The following is an 11954-nucleotide window of genomic DNA, read 5'->3' on the forward strand; positions in this document are numbered from 1 at the left end:
GTACTAGAATGTGTAGCAGACAAAGAAGTCTATAGTTTTCTCGACCACTTTTGTGTGCATATATAGCCATTCGAACTAAGCAATGCCCTCGGGGAATTCCAAAGGTTGATGAGTAGTACATTCAAATAATACTGAGGAAGCTCCTAGAAGTATTTGTAGACAATATCAACATAAATTCCTCGTGAAAGGAGCATCTCAAGTTTCTTAGGATGGTCTTAAAGATATGTAGATTTTATAGGATCTCTAAAGAAATGTCGAATTTAGATGTGTGATCTAGTGTAATCCTACTAAGGACATATTGTTTCAAAATAGGGCATCTTTATTGATAATAGCATAGTCAGACTAATCGTAGAATTACCCCCATTAGAAAATTCTAAGGGAGTATAAATATTCAATGGGCCATGTAGTATATTATACTAGATGCTTCCTTATCATGTTTGTAGACATTTCCCATCCCCCTTATCATCTCTTGATAGTGTTGATGTGGATAGAGAAATGTCCTTTTCCTCACGTACTCTAATATGGGTTTCCATGGCTTTGACGCACTTTAACTAGTGCTCATCCTTCTCTTTAGAAAACCAGGTAGGCATCTTTATCAGTTGACAGAATAAGGAAGGGTCTCTAGGGCTTCCTCTTTGATTTGTGGTTATTCAAGCTCCTCTCCTTTGGAAGTCTCATTTTTCAGATGGATCATCATGGCTACAGGTCCAAACATATAGAGTGCAAAGATTACCGAGTCTATTCTTATCACAAAACATTGTGCTTCCGTGATTTCGTAAAGGATATCTATTATAGCAAGTATATGCATCCAATTTTTTGTATCCTTTATCTCTGGAAGCAGTGGGAATGGCATCTCGTCTTTCAAATTCTTGTTGCATGAAACCCCAAGCTATAATAAAATGATGTGTGTTTGTATGAAAACCGCATGACTATGAGGGTGTAGACAAATTGAATCTGAGAGGTTACTATGGTTATTTTTGGGAGGATTTGGACGAGTGTAGCAAGGTTAATATCAGTGCGGCTAGTTTGATAACAAGGGGGTGTTTTCCATAGGTGGATTTCCCCATTGTTTCCATCATTCTTTCATGATTAAGCTAACTCCGATGCCATTGTCTAGGATGTCAATCATTTGTTGATGCCCCTTAAAGTCAATGGGGGGGAGCTAAAAGTTAGTGTCATCACTCTTAAAATATAATCCCAACTTGTTTGTTATCCTTTTGGCTCTTTTTCTTTCTTGCTCTCTAGCTAGGGGCCAGCTTAATGGCCATCTCAAGGTCTTGTAAGTCCCCTAACCCTCGTCTGAGCCTCCCTTTCTTCCATCCAATCTTTTGAGTTTTAACTCCTCCATCCCTACTGTGAGCCTCCCTTCCATCTAATCTTTCAAGTCCTTCCACGGCGTAGGATTACCTACAAGTAGAGTTCCAATGGATATATCTGGATTGGTGAGGAAAGGAAGTCGCAAATCTGTTGGCTCTGAGAGCGTTTCTTGGTGTTGGTATTAGGCTCATCATAGTCAAAGATGGGGGTTTGTACTTCTAGATCGTCCAATCAATTTGGATTGTTTACCCTCTAGAAGTTCATCTTCGATGGAAATAGGGTCTTATAGCCAACAAATGCAAGAACTATCCACCACAAAGGTTGAAAAATGACAAGCCTAGCAATCAGCCTAAGGGAAATTAGAAGCCATGGCTTAACATACACACTTGCTTTCTTGCAAAAAAAAACATCGAGAAAACTACAAGATAGAGAAAAGCACACATCATAAGGGAAATCAAAAGCCATGGCTTGGTGTACACATAAAATGCTGGGGAAAACTTGTACTAATTGATGTGAAGTACATACAAGATAGAGAGAGAGAGCACACATCATTGCAATATTCACGAGTTAATTGAAAAGAAGAAGGCAAAAAAAAAGCGCGTGTTACGTCGACGAGCAGCAGCGGCGGCGGCGGCGGCAAAGAACTAGCCTTTGGACGACGAGCTTAACCAGAGTCCTTGCAACTGCCGCAGTAATTGAGGGTAGCCTCGCAATTTCCGTTGTTGAAAGCGTGGCTGCCGCACTTACCACAGCCGCCTCCGTTGTAGATCTGGGAAAACTGGTTCTTGAGATCGGCACCAGTCGTGGCGGGGTAGCTGCCTTGGCATCGAAAGATGGCCGTGCAGTGGCCGGACACGCGGGACGTGTAGGCTGTGTACGTGGTGCCACTGTCGAAGCGGTTGTAGGCTGTAATGCAATCGTTCTGGCTGACACTGCCGCAGAGGGCGGAGCCTGAGCAGTTGTCGGAATAGGCGGAGGCGCCCCACTCCGCCGCAACAAGAAGGCAGGCCGCCATCAACGCAACCGCCACAAGCTGCTTGAAACGCAGCGCCATCTTGCAGACAACAGCAGGCGAGCGCTGCTCTAGCTAGGGAGCTAATTAGCGAACGAGTTTAGTACTTATTTCCCTTCCCTTGCAGCCTCTATTTATAGGTGGTGGCCAGCTGCTTCGCCGTTGATGCCTTCAGCTGGGATCAGAAGCTCGGGGAAGGGTGAATTCAGCAGAGCTGGCGCTGTGCTGCTTGCGTGCACGCTGCCTCTTTCTCATTAAGTCATGCAGCTGCTGCACGTAGTACCACACTGACCCCCTCTCTTATTTTTATGCAGTACTAAGGCGGGTTGCGCCATCGACAGTGTTCGCAGAAGAAACGTTTTCCCCAACAATTCCCCAAAAAAAAAACCCGTCAACCTCAAATTTCTGTAGATGTTTTCCTAAATTTTTAAAAGTTATTTAACAAAATTATACATAAAATCCCTTAAAATTTGTAGGTTATTTAACAAAATTATACCTAAAATCCCTTAACAAAATTATACCTAAAATCCCTTAAAATTTGTAGGTTTTTGTGAATTGTTATTTTGATATTTGAAGGCTGTTTTTCGAAATAAATGCCATTCACCTGACATTGATTGGCCATTGCTTTTTTGCTATCTTTTACCATTACTGGTGGTGGGGGGGGCAGACCCGTGCTTCCCACCTCCCCCAACCTCGAGCTTTGTGAAACTCTTCCTTTATATAGATATAGAGAGATAGAGATGTACATGGCTAACATGTGCTGGTTATGGGGGCTCGTTCTTATAGAAAGGGTCTCAACACGTGGTGGTTACTGTGATAAAAGGTATTGTAACATGTTCTCTTTATTGTCAACCAGGCTAACATGTGCTGGTTATGGGAACTCGTTCTTATAAAAAGGGTCCCAACATGTGGAGGGTACTATAATAAAAGGTATTGTAACATGTTCTCTTTATCCTAAGTTTTTGGAAGCACATGGATAAAGCATGTTTGTCAACTCAATATATATTGGTGTTATGATCTTCTCTAATACATTTTGAGTATTCTTTCTCAAATAAAGCACCCAACGTCTACTTTTGCTATTCATTAATCAAGATGCTTTTTTTTAAATTTTAAAATTTTTTGGTAGAGCTTATGCGGCATGCCTATAGGGTATTAGCCTATCATAATTTGCCCTCCAACTTGTGGCCTACCCACTTTGGAAATTGGCCCTTCCTGCTTGCAGGTTTTCGAATCCAGACTCTTGACTCCCCTCAGCCTTGAATGCAGTGTGCTCACCCCCTTCTACCATTCATAGTACCTACACTACTCTTCCATCATTTGATAGGTCAGTTTCTTAAGTTCTTGTTAAGATATGGATAATGGATAATGCATTTTCTAGACTCTGCACCATGATAGGTTAGTTTCTTACGTTTTTGTTAAGGTATGGATAATGGATAATTAATTGTCTAGATTCTGCACTATGAGAGCAAGAACACAAACCTAATAGTGTTCCTTGAATCCTTTATGTAGATTACTGCACGGATAAGGATATAAGCATCGAAGGACGCACAACAATTGTGGGACTTGGGTGGTGGTTCGCAAATGACTAGCTCATCGATCAGCTCATTAACAAAGGCAAGCCAATCCATTATCCGATTATCAATTTTTACTACTAGAGTCTAAAACAAGTTTGAATTATGTTTTGCTTTCCCAAGCATTGGCGATGTGGCCTGAGCGATTGGTGTTCCATCGTTGCTTTCTTCCGTCATTGTGTCTTGCAAGTTGCTGCGTCCATCCTCTAATGCTACACTTGCCAAACTTGGGAGACTCTTAAAAACGTTAGGTAAATGACATTCGAAGGCATAAGCATGCCAGTGTGCTTGCTCAAAATGGTGTTAATAGAGCACAAATAAAAGTTTATGGAATTTGGAAATTTGGAGAGGAAAATCATTGGGAAAAAAAAGTATGTTTATTTTTGCATGGGGTAAGATTCTACCTAGAGCACAACGGCCAGCGTGTCCTCACAAACTACTGACTCCTACCCCCTCCTGAGCCTCCTCCTATGATTTCCTCCTCCTTTGCCTACCCTCGTGTATGTCTAGCATACTAGGAAACAAAAATCCAGGCATTCCAAAGAGCATTCCCAAGAGTTAAAAATATCCCAATATCACAGAATAAGAAGAAGCACAAAATGTATTGTAATACAATCAAATATGAACTAAATCAAGACTGGCAAATTGAGAAATTGTTTAATGAATTAGGGTGAGTTTGGCCCAATATCTCTTACATCTTCTTTCAAATCCATATATGCTAATTGGTCTATGTCAAGATCCATATATCCCATTGCAAGGTCAACAAAAAGATCTATCTCACTAGCAACATACTCAACATCATCATGCTCGGAATTATTTCCTTCCTCATTATCTTGGATATAGACACCTTCATCTTGATTAGTTGGTGGTATCTCCCGTTCTCCATCTTGTACTTGATCCTCCGCATGTTCATTTTTTCGACTGCCACTTCGTCCATGAGCTCTTCAACATCCCTATCTTGAAAAAATCTCTTTGAATGAGGAGCGACTTGTATAATATACCACCATTTCTTGTCATTTATATTCACGTGAAACACAACCCTATAAGAAGAAACACATCGATTGTAAATTAAACATGCATATGTATGATATAATAAAAGCTTATGGTTAGAATTTACTTGTTCACAATGGTGAGGTAGCACAAATGTGTCCCTCTCTGTTTGCCAAAATTTTGTAGAATCGATCACCATAAATCCTTTTGGATGCCTCTTCACAGTTGTTTGAGTACTTCCACACACATCCTTGATCCACTTCACATTAACAATGATTATAAGCTAATAGAATTGTTTCTATTAGGTTGTTTTTATCCCTTAACAATGATTATAAGCTTCAATCATATTCAGACTGATTAGAATCATGTCAATAATGGTTCCGGACACCGAGGAGGTTTATTATCTTGGATGTTAATGGATTGCTGCTCAAAAGACAACCCAAGAGCTTTGGACCAAGTGCTATAGGAAATTATAAAATCGGAGAAATGCATGTCATGCTAAGGCCCAAACTGTATCAATTTATCAACTTTGTAACTAAGCACTTTAGATTGGCCATGTGGTCCTCAATGATGAAGTGTGTTTGTACGAAAACCGCATGACTATGAGGGTGTAGACAAATTGAACCCCAGAGGTTACTATGGTTATTTTTGGGAGGATTTGGGGTGCGGGTAGCTGCCTTGGCATCGAAAGATGGCCGTGCAGTGGCCGGACACGCGGGACGTGTAGGCTGTGTACGTGGTGCCACTGTCGAAGCGGTTGTAGGCTGTAATGCAATCGTTCTGGCTGACACTGCCACAGAGTGCGGAGCCTGAGCAGTTGTCGGAATAGGCGGAGGCGCCCCACTCCGCCGCAACAAGGCAGGCCGCCATCAACGCAACCGCCAGAAGCTGCTTGAAACGCAGCGCCATCTTGCAGACAACAGCAGGCAAGCGCTGCTCTAGGGAGCTAATTAATACTGGCACTACTACTACTAGATAATTAGCGAACGACTTATTTCCCTTCCCTTGCAGCCTCTATTTATAGGTGGTGGCCAGCTGCACCCAGCAGAGCTGGCGCTGTGTGCTGCTTGCGTGCACGCTGCCTCTTTCTCATTAAGTCATGCAGCTGCACGTAGTACCACACTGACCCCCTCTCTTTTTTTTTTATTAATGCAGTACTGAGGCGGGGTTGCGCCATCGACAGTGTTCGGAGCAGAAGAAAACGCAACCGCCAGAAGCTGCTTGAAACGCATCAACGCAACCGCCAGAAGCTGCTTGAAACGCAGCGCCATCTTGCAGTAGGGAGCTGCTAGATAATTAGCGCGAACGAGTTTAGTACTTCTTTCCCTTCCCTTGCAGCCTCTATTTATAGGTGGTGGCCAGCTGCACCCAGCAGAGCTGGCGCTGTGCTGCTTGCGTGCACGCTGCCTCTTTCTCATTAAGTCATGCAGCTGCTGCACGTAGTACCACACTGACCCCCCTCTCTTTTTTTTAAATGCTTTTTTTATTAATGCAGTACTGAGGCGGGGTTGCGCCATCGACAGTGTTCGCAGCAGAAGAAAACGTTTTCCCCAACAATTCCCAAAAAAAAAACCCTTCAACCTCAAATTTCTGTAGATGTTTTCCTAGATTTTTTAAAGTTATTTAACAAAATTATACCTAAAATCCCTTAAAATTTGTAGGTTTTTGTGAATTGTTATTTTGAAATTTGAAGGCTGTTTTTCGAAATAAATGCCATTCACCTCACATTGATTGGCCATTGCTTTTTTGCTACCTCACATTGATTGGCCATTACTTTTTTGCTATCTTTTACCATTACTGGTGGTTGGGGGGGCAGACCCGTGCTTCCCACCTCCCCTGAACCTCGAGCTTTGTGAAACTCTTCCTTTATATAGATATAGAGATGTACATGGCTAACATGTGCTGGTTATGGGGGCTCTTTCTTATAGAAAGGGTCCCAACATGTGGTGGTTACTGTGATATAAAAGGTATTGTAACATGTCCTCTTTATTGTCAACAAGAGGCTAACATGTGCTGGTTGTTATGGGAACTCGTTCTTATAAAAAGGGTCCCAACATGTGGAGGGTACTATAATAAAAGGTATTGTAACATGTTCTCCTTATCCTAAGTTGTTGGAAGCACATGGATAAAGCATGTTTGTCAACTCAATATATATTGGTATTATGATCTTCTCTAATACATTTTGAGTATTCTTTCTCAAATAAAGCACCCAACGTCTACTTTTGCTATTCATTAACCAAGATGCTTTTTTTTTAAATTTAAAAATTTTTTGGCACACCTTACGTTCTTTAAGGTTTTGGACCTTTGACACCACAAGATTTGGTAGATTCATGTCATGATGCTAATGTGAAATTCTACATGGCTTTTTGATGCGTGTCCCCTATTCTTATATGATAGAAAAAAATTTATACATGCACACCAACTCCTCGGTTTTGCGTGTGTGTGGGAATGTCTCACGATTTTTCCCCCCTCTCTCTCTCTCCCTCTCTCTCTCTCTCTCTCTCTCTCTCTCTCTGTGAGACTCACCAAGTTGTCCTGTCGAGCTCGTTGGATATATGTTTCACTGACCACTCCATGGCTTTTGAGCCACTCTCAAGTATTCGCTTCATTGTGGTGCGTGCGGTACCTATTCTCCCCAGACATTGGAGGATGACATGTTACCCTTTCCTACAACACAAATTTCAACATGCATGAGGTATGAAAATCACGACGACACACACAAGATTTGGTAGATTCATGTCATGACGCTGATGTGAAATTCTGCAAAGCTTTTTTACGCATGTCCTCTGTTCTTATATGATAGAAAAAAATTATCCATGCACACTAGCTTCTCTATTTTTCCTATTTGTTTGTATGTCGCTCTCGATTCTGCCCGCCATTTGCACACATGGCACTTCTCTCTCTCTCTCTCTCTCTCTCTCTCTCTCTCTCTCTCTCTCTCTCTCTCTCTCTCTCGTTCCCACCATAGCCAAGCAAAGGAGGAGGATGCAAGATACCACCAGGACTATCTCTCTCTCATCCCACCATAGTCGGGTAGAGGAGGAGGAAGACACAAGGGTAGGTGAAGGAGGAGGAAATCACAGGAGGAGGCTCAGGAGGGAGTAGGACCAGTGTTTATTTTTTAAGGTTGCAAAGCCCTTCCACGTACAATTTGACTTGCCTATAGAAGGATGATGATCATCATGTTGATGATGATATTGATGTTGACACATGTACACATAGTGATGGTCATACACATACATGTGATGACGTTGATGCATCACACCCACATACCTATGATGATGTATCGTGCACACACACACATGATGATATTGATGTATCACACACACATACACATGATGATAGTGATACATGTGCACATGATGCCATTGACACATATGTACATGATGATGCTATATGTGATAGTGATAGTGATAGTGATGTGTGTGAGTTAGATCATGTGGGCATGATCTTGATGGGAGGGATGGCAGTGAGCACATCAAGCATTACGAGCATCATAGAACTACCTATCTCTATTCCTAGTGATCATAGGGATACATTAGATGACCATAGTGATGCATTCCATGATCTTGATGGGCCTTTGACTAGTTATGATCATTCGGCTAGTCATACATCTTTAGTCACACATGGGATTGACACTTCACATGCTGTTGAGCACATCATAGACCATGAGGAGCATGGACCCAAGGTTCTAGTATTAGATGTGCTGGGCTACTCCTCTAGATTTGTTACATGTGGAGAGATTTTGGATTCAATCACGTCTCCTAGTTTTCATAGCATTCTTGATACCATTCAAGTGGCTCGAGTTGTTGTGATTGAGTAGTCAGGGATAGTGAATGAGAGTAGTGATGAGTTTATAGAGGTGAGACATCGTAGGAGTATGCATATCGATCATATTTTTAGCATATCCTATGACATTGACTTTGAGAGTTTTACAATTGACCTAGGTATTTCCTTAGATCTAGTACTATTGGAGATTGATCTATCATGGGATTTAGGTCATATAGGGACACCAGTGATGGAGTTGGTCTATACCTTTGGGGATGACCTTAGTGACCTTGGAGATTCCATTGATAGTAAGTTGACTGATACCCTTTTATACCTCTTGTGTAGACACTTGGTCAGTGCTTAGTGAATGACGATCTTTATGATGATCCAGATTCTATTCTAGAGGGATACACACATATAGTGTCACACACATGGAGATATTGTGCATGGGTTGGATCATACATAGATATGGTGGATCATTCTTTCGACTTCTTGAGTGGTGCTACATATGATGGAGGCATGAGTTTGCATTTGATTCTACATGAGGCCGACCTTGAGCTATGTTCATTTGGCTCCTACGGATGTTGACACGAACCTGTGTTCTTTGGAGTTATGACATTTTTCTTTGCATGCATTCTTTGCCATTTGAGGAGCATAGTTTTCGAATATATGGCTCGACATTCAAGTGCATCTATGACATATTCCAGTACACGTTGATTCTTTTGTGCTAGGACCACTTGACATTCTGGCCAGGAGTTTCAAGCTTCTTCGCGGTGGCGGATACCTTTCATGCTAGATTCACAGTGTGGTCGTGAGGATGGGCATATGAGTTTTCCTTTTGACCCTGGGGCTACTATTTCTTTGGAGGAGTCGAGCTTCCCTTTTGATCCAGGAGCTACTACCATTTTAGCTTTGATGGTTCGTGGTGTATACCATACATATCCCTTTGATCTTGGAGGATACTAGACTAGATTCATCATCAACAGTGGTTCTTTTTCTACTCCATTTGCACCAGATTATCATGGAGCCATTGCCTTGGATTTTGCATGCCTTGGATTTCCTTTTGATCCAAGAGGTTGCATATATAGCCTCATCATCAACGCGGGAGCCCTCTATCCTTTCCATTTGACCTAGCTAATCTCTAAAACCATATAAATTAATTATAATGTCACACTTACCATGTAATGTGTTATACTACTTGAAGTCCAGTCTTCAACTGATGCATAGAATATACTAATCACCTCCTTAAACTCCTTGGAATCATATGGTCCAAATGTCATCTTCTGCAAAAGCACTGCCAATTTGTCAAGAGCAATCTAAACATTTGCTTTTGCTACTCTAGTCTTTCCTCCATTGCTTTGATTAGGAACGGCGATATGTAACTTTTTCCATGCTTCATATTTCTCTGGTTCTTGTACTAGTAGTTCTCCATTTTCATTTTGTGGTGCAGAGAGGAATTTCCTTGCTTTTTTGAGCCACCAAAGCAAGACTTGCATGGTACATTGCCGCTTGCTTCGGACTTTTTTTCATCCTTATTTATTTCTACCTTGCCTCGATGTGAACCCATCCCAGATAATACTTCTTCCACCCTTTTACATGTTTCTTGGGCATTTTATAAGCAAAACACACATATTCATAAAAAAATTTGTCTATGATCCTCACTAGTGCATGCAAAGTGCAAAGTGTACTCTTGTCAAGGGGATGTCAAGAATAGGATCCCACTTAGGATCTACTCATACCATTTGGCCCCTATAGCAAACAAATTGATCACATTTAGGACACCCTTCTATTCTTGTTTCTTCCCATTCTTACCTTTCTTTCTAGACCGCATACAATATATGCAAGGAAACTCTGCATTTGCATTTGACACACCAAACATGCACTTCAAAGTTTTGAGTTCTCCAACAAGGTGCCATTCCACTTGATACTCACCACATAACTATCCACGTGCAAACTTTCACCATGATTTTGACGTTGCATTGTATTAGGTATCTCTGTCAAGTTAAAGAAAATCTTCAAAATCTCGTGATCTTCCTTTGGTACTTCAAATGTAGCAACCCACCAAATTTCATTCTTAGACTGTACACTAAAGTAATCAGGATGACCATGCAAGATGTTAGGATCCAGTGCTCTATTAATGAGAGTTAGACTAACACATTCTAACTTCTGACCTTTGATAACCTCACTTTCATCAAGCTTTAAAACAAATTTTAGCTTGCCTCCACATTCTACAACAACAAATATACTGTAAAATTTTACCATTAGAGATTGTAACTTGCATACATCTAATACAAAATTGTTATTTGTGTGCAAGACAAACGGCACTTCCTTTGACCCATACTTGCATACATGTTTGTGACTTAAGTGCATTGGCTCACCAATTAATTATTCCACCTTACTGTTTAATGATTGTCGTGCTGCACCACATGAAATGGTTTAGGAAGAGGCAATACCCTTTTCTTTTGCAACACTTTTTTAAACCTTCTATCTAAACGTTTGTATATCACGCCATAAGATTGAGAACTTATTCCTACCTTATCACATATTCCCTACATATCATTTGATGTGAAGGAATAACTTACCTCTTGTAAGCATTGTATGATAACTTCATCACCAAACTGACTTAAACTTTGGGCATTGAAGCGCGGACTTCACCATATCTTTAGCGACGAGTACCTTTTCATTTACTTGATTCACTTTATTTTCTAGATTGCTAAACATCTTTTGCATGTTATCACATTGTGCATAGATCCTTCGCCTGTATTGTCCACCTATCTTTGCCAATATGTGCATAGGTTTATATGACCTTTGGCATTCACGTACCTCTCCCATTTCGTTGTGGGCCCATAAGTGGCAGTCTTCTCTAGTATTGTCTTCATCTTCTTATTGCTAGCCTATAAATAATTAACGTGGTTAATCAAATTGGCATTTTGCATTACCATGTCATGCTTCTTCTCTTCTTGTTTTGCCAGCAATGATCTATTAAGTTTCATGATCTGTTGTGCAGAAACATGGACTTGGGTTGCAAGTCTCCAAGTATAACCTTGTAACCCTGCATTACCCTCACAAACATACTTCACAAATGATGTTAGTCCTAAGAATTGGGGAGATTGTTGTGTAATAGGATCAGGTGGATATATAGACCCATCAACCCAAAGATCTATATGTTTTTTCCCTGCTATTCTATGTAATTGCATCACCAATGGATTCATCATTGAAACCTCAATTCTCTTGTACAATGTGGCATACTCTTCATCTAGCTGGAAGTGTATACTTCTCTTCTAAGAGCTTCTTGC

At 41.0% G+C, this 11954-nt stretch overlaps 2 protein-coding genes across 2 annotated transcripts; both read right to left on the reverse strand.

Annotated features, from left to right (window-relative positions):
- Window positions 1-1944: 1944 nt before the first annotated feature.
- LOC147635921 (meiotically up-regulated gene 117 protein-like) lies at window positions 1945-2386 on the reverse strand. The gene has a single exon (XM_086801051.1). The coding sequence runs from the start codon at window positions 2369-2371 to the stop codon at window positions 1982-1984; it is 390 nt and encodes a 129-aa protein (XP_086657177.1). The 5' UTR covers window positions 2372-2386; the 3' UTR covers window positions 1945-1981.
- A 3146-nt stretch (window positions 2387-5532) lies between these two features.
- On the reverse strand, window positions 5533-5979 carry LOC147635922 (meiotically up-regulated gene 117 protein-like). The gene has a single exon (XM_086802045.1). It carries the CDS (start codon window positions 5797-5799, stop codon window positions 5533-5535), a length of 267 nt encoding a protein of 88 aa, XP_086658171.1. The 5' UTR covers window positions 5800-5979.
- Window positions 5980-11954: the final 5975 nt, after the last annotated feature.

Source organism: Cibotium barometz, chromosome 8 (genome assembly GCF_041138505.1).
Source record: "Cibotium barometz isolate CiBa-2024 chromosome 8, ASM4113850v1, whole genome shotgun sequence".
Taxonomy (NCBI): Eukaryota; Viridiplantae; Streptophyta; class Polypodiopsida; order Cyatheales; family Cibotiaceae; genus Cibotium; species Cibotium barometz.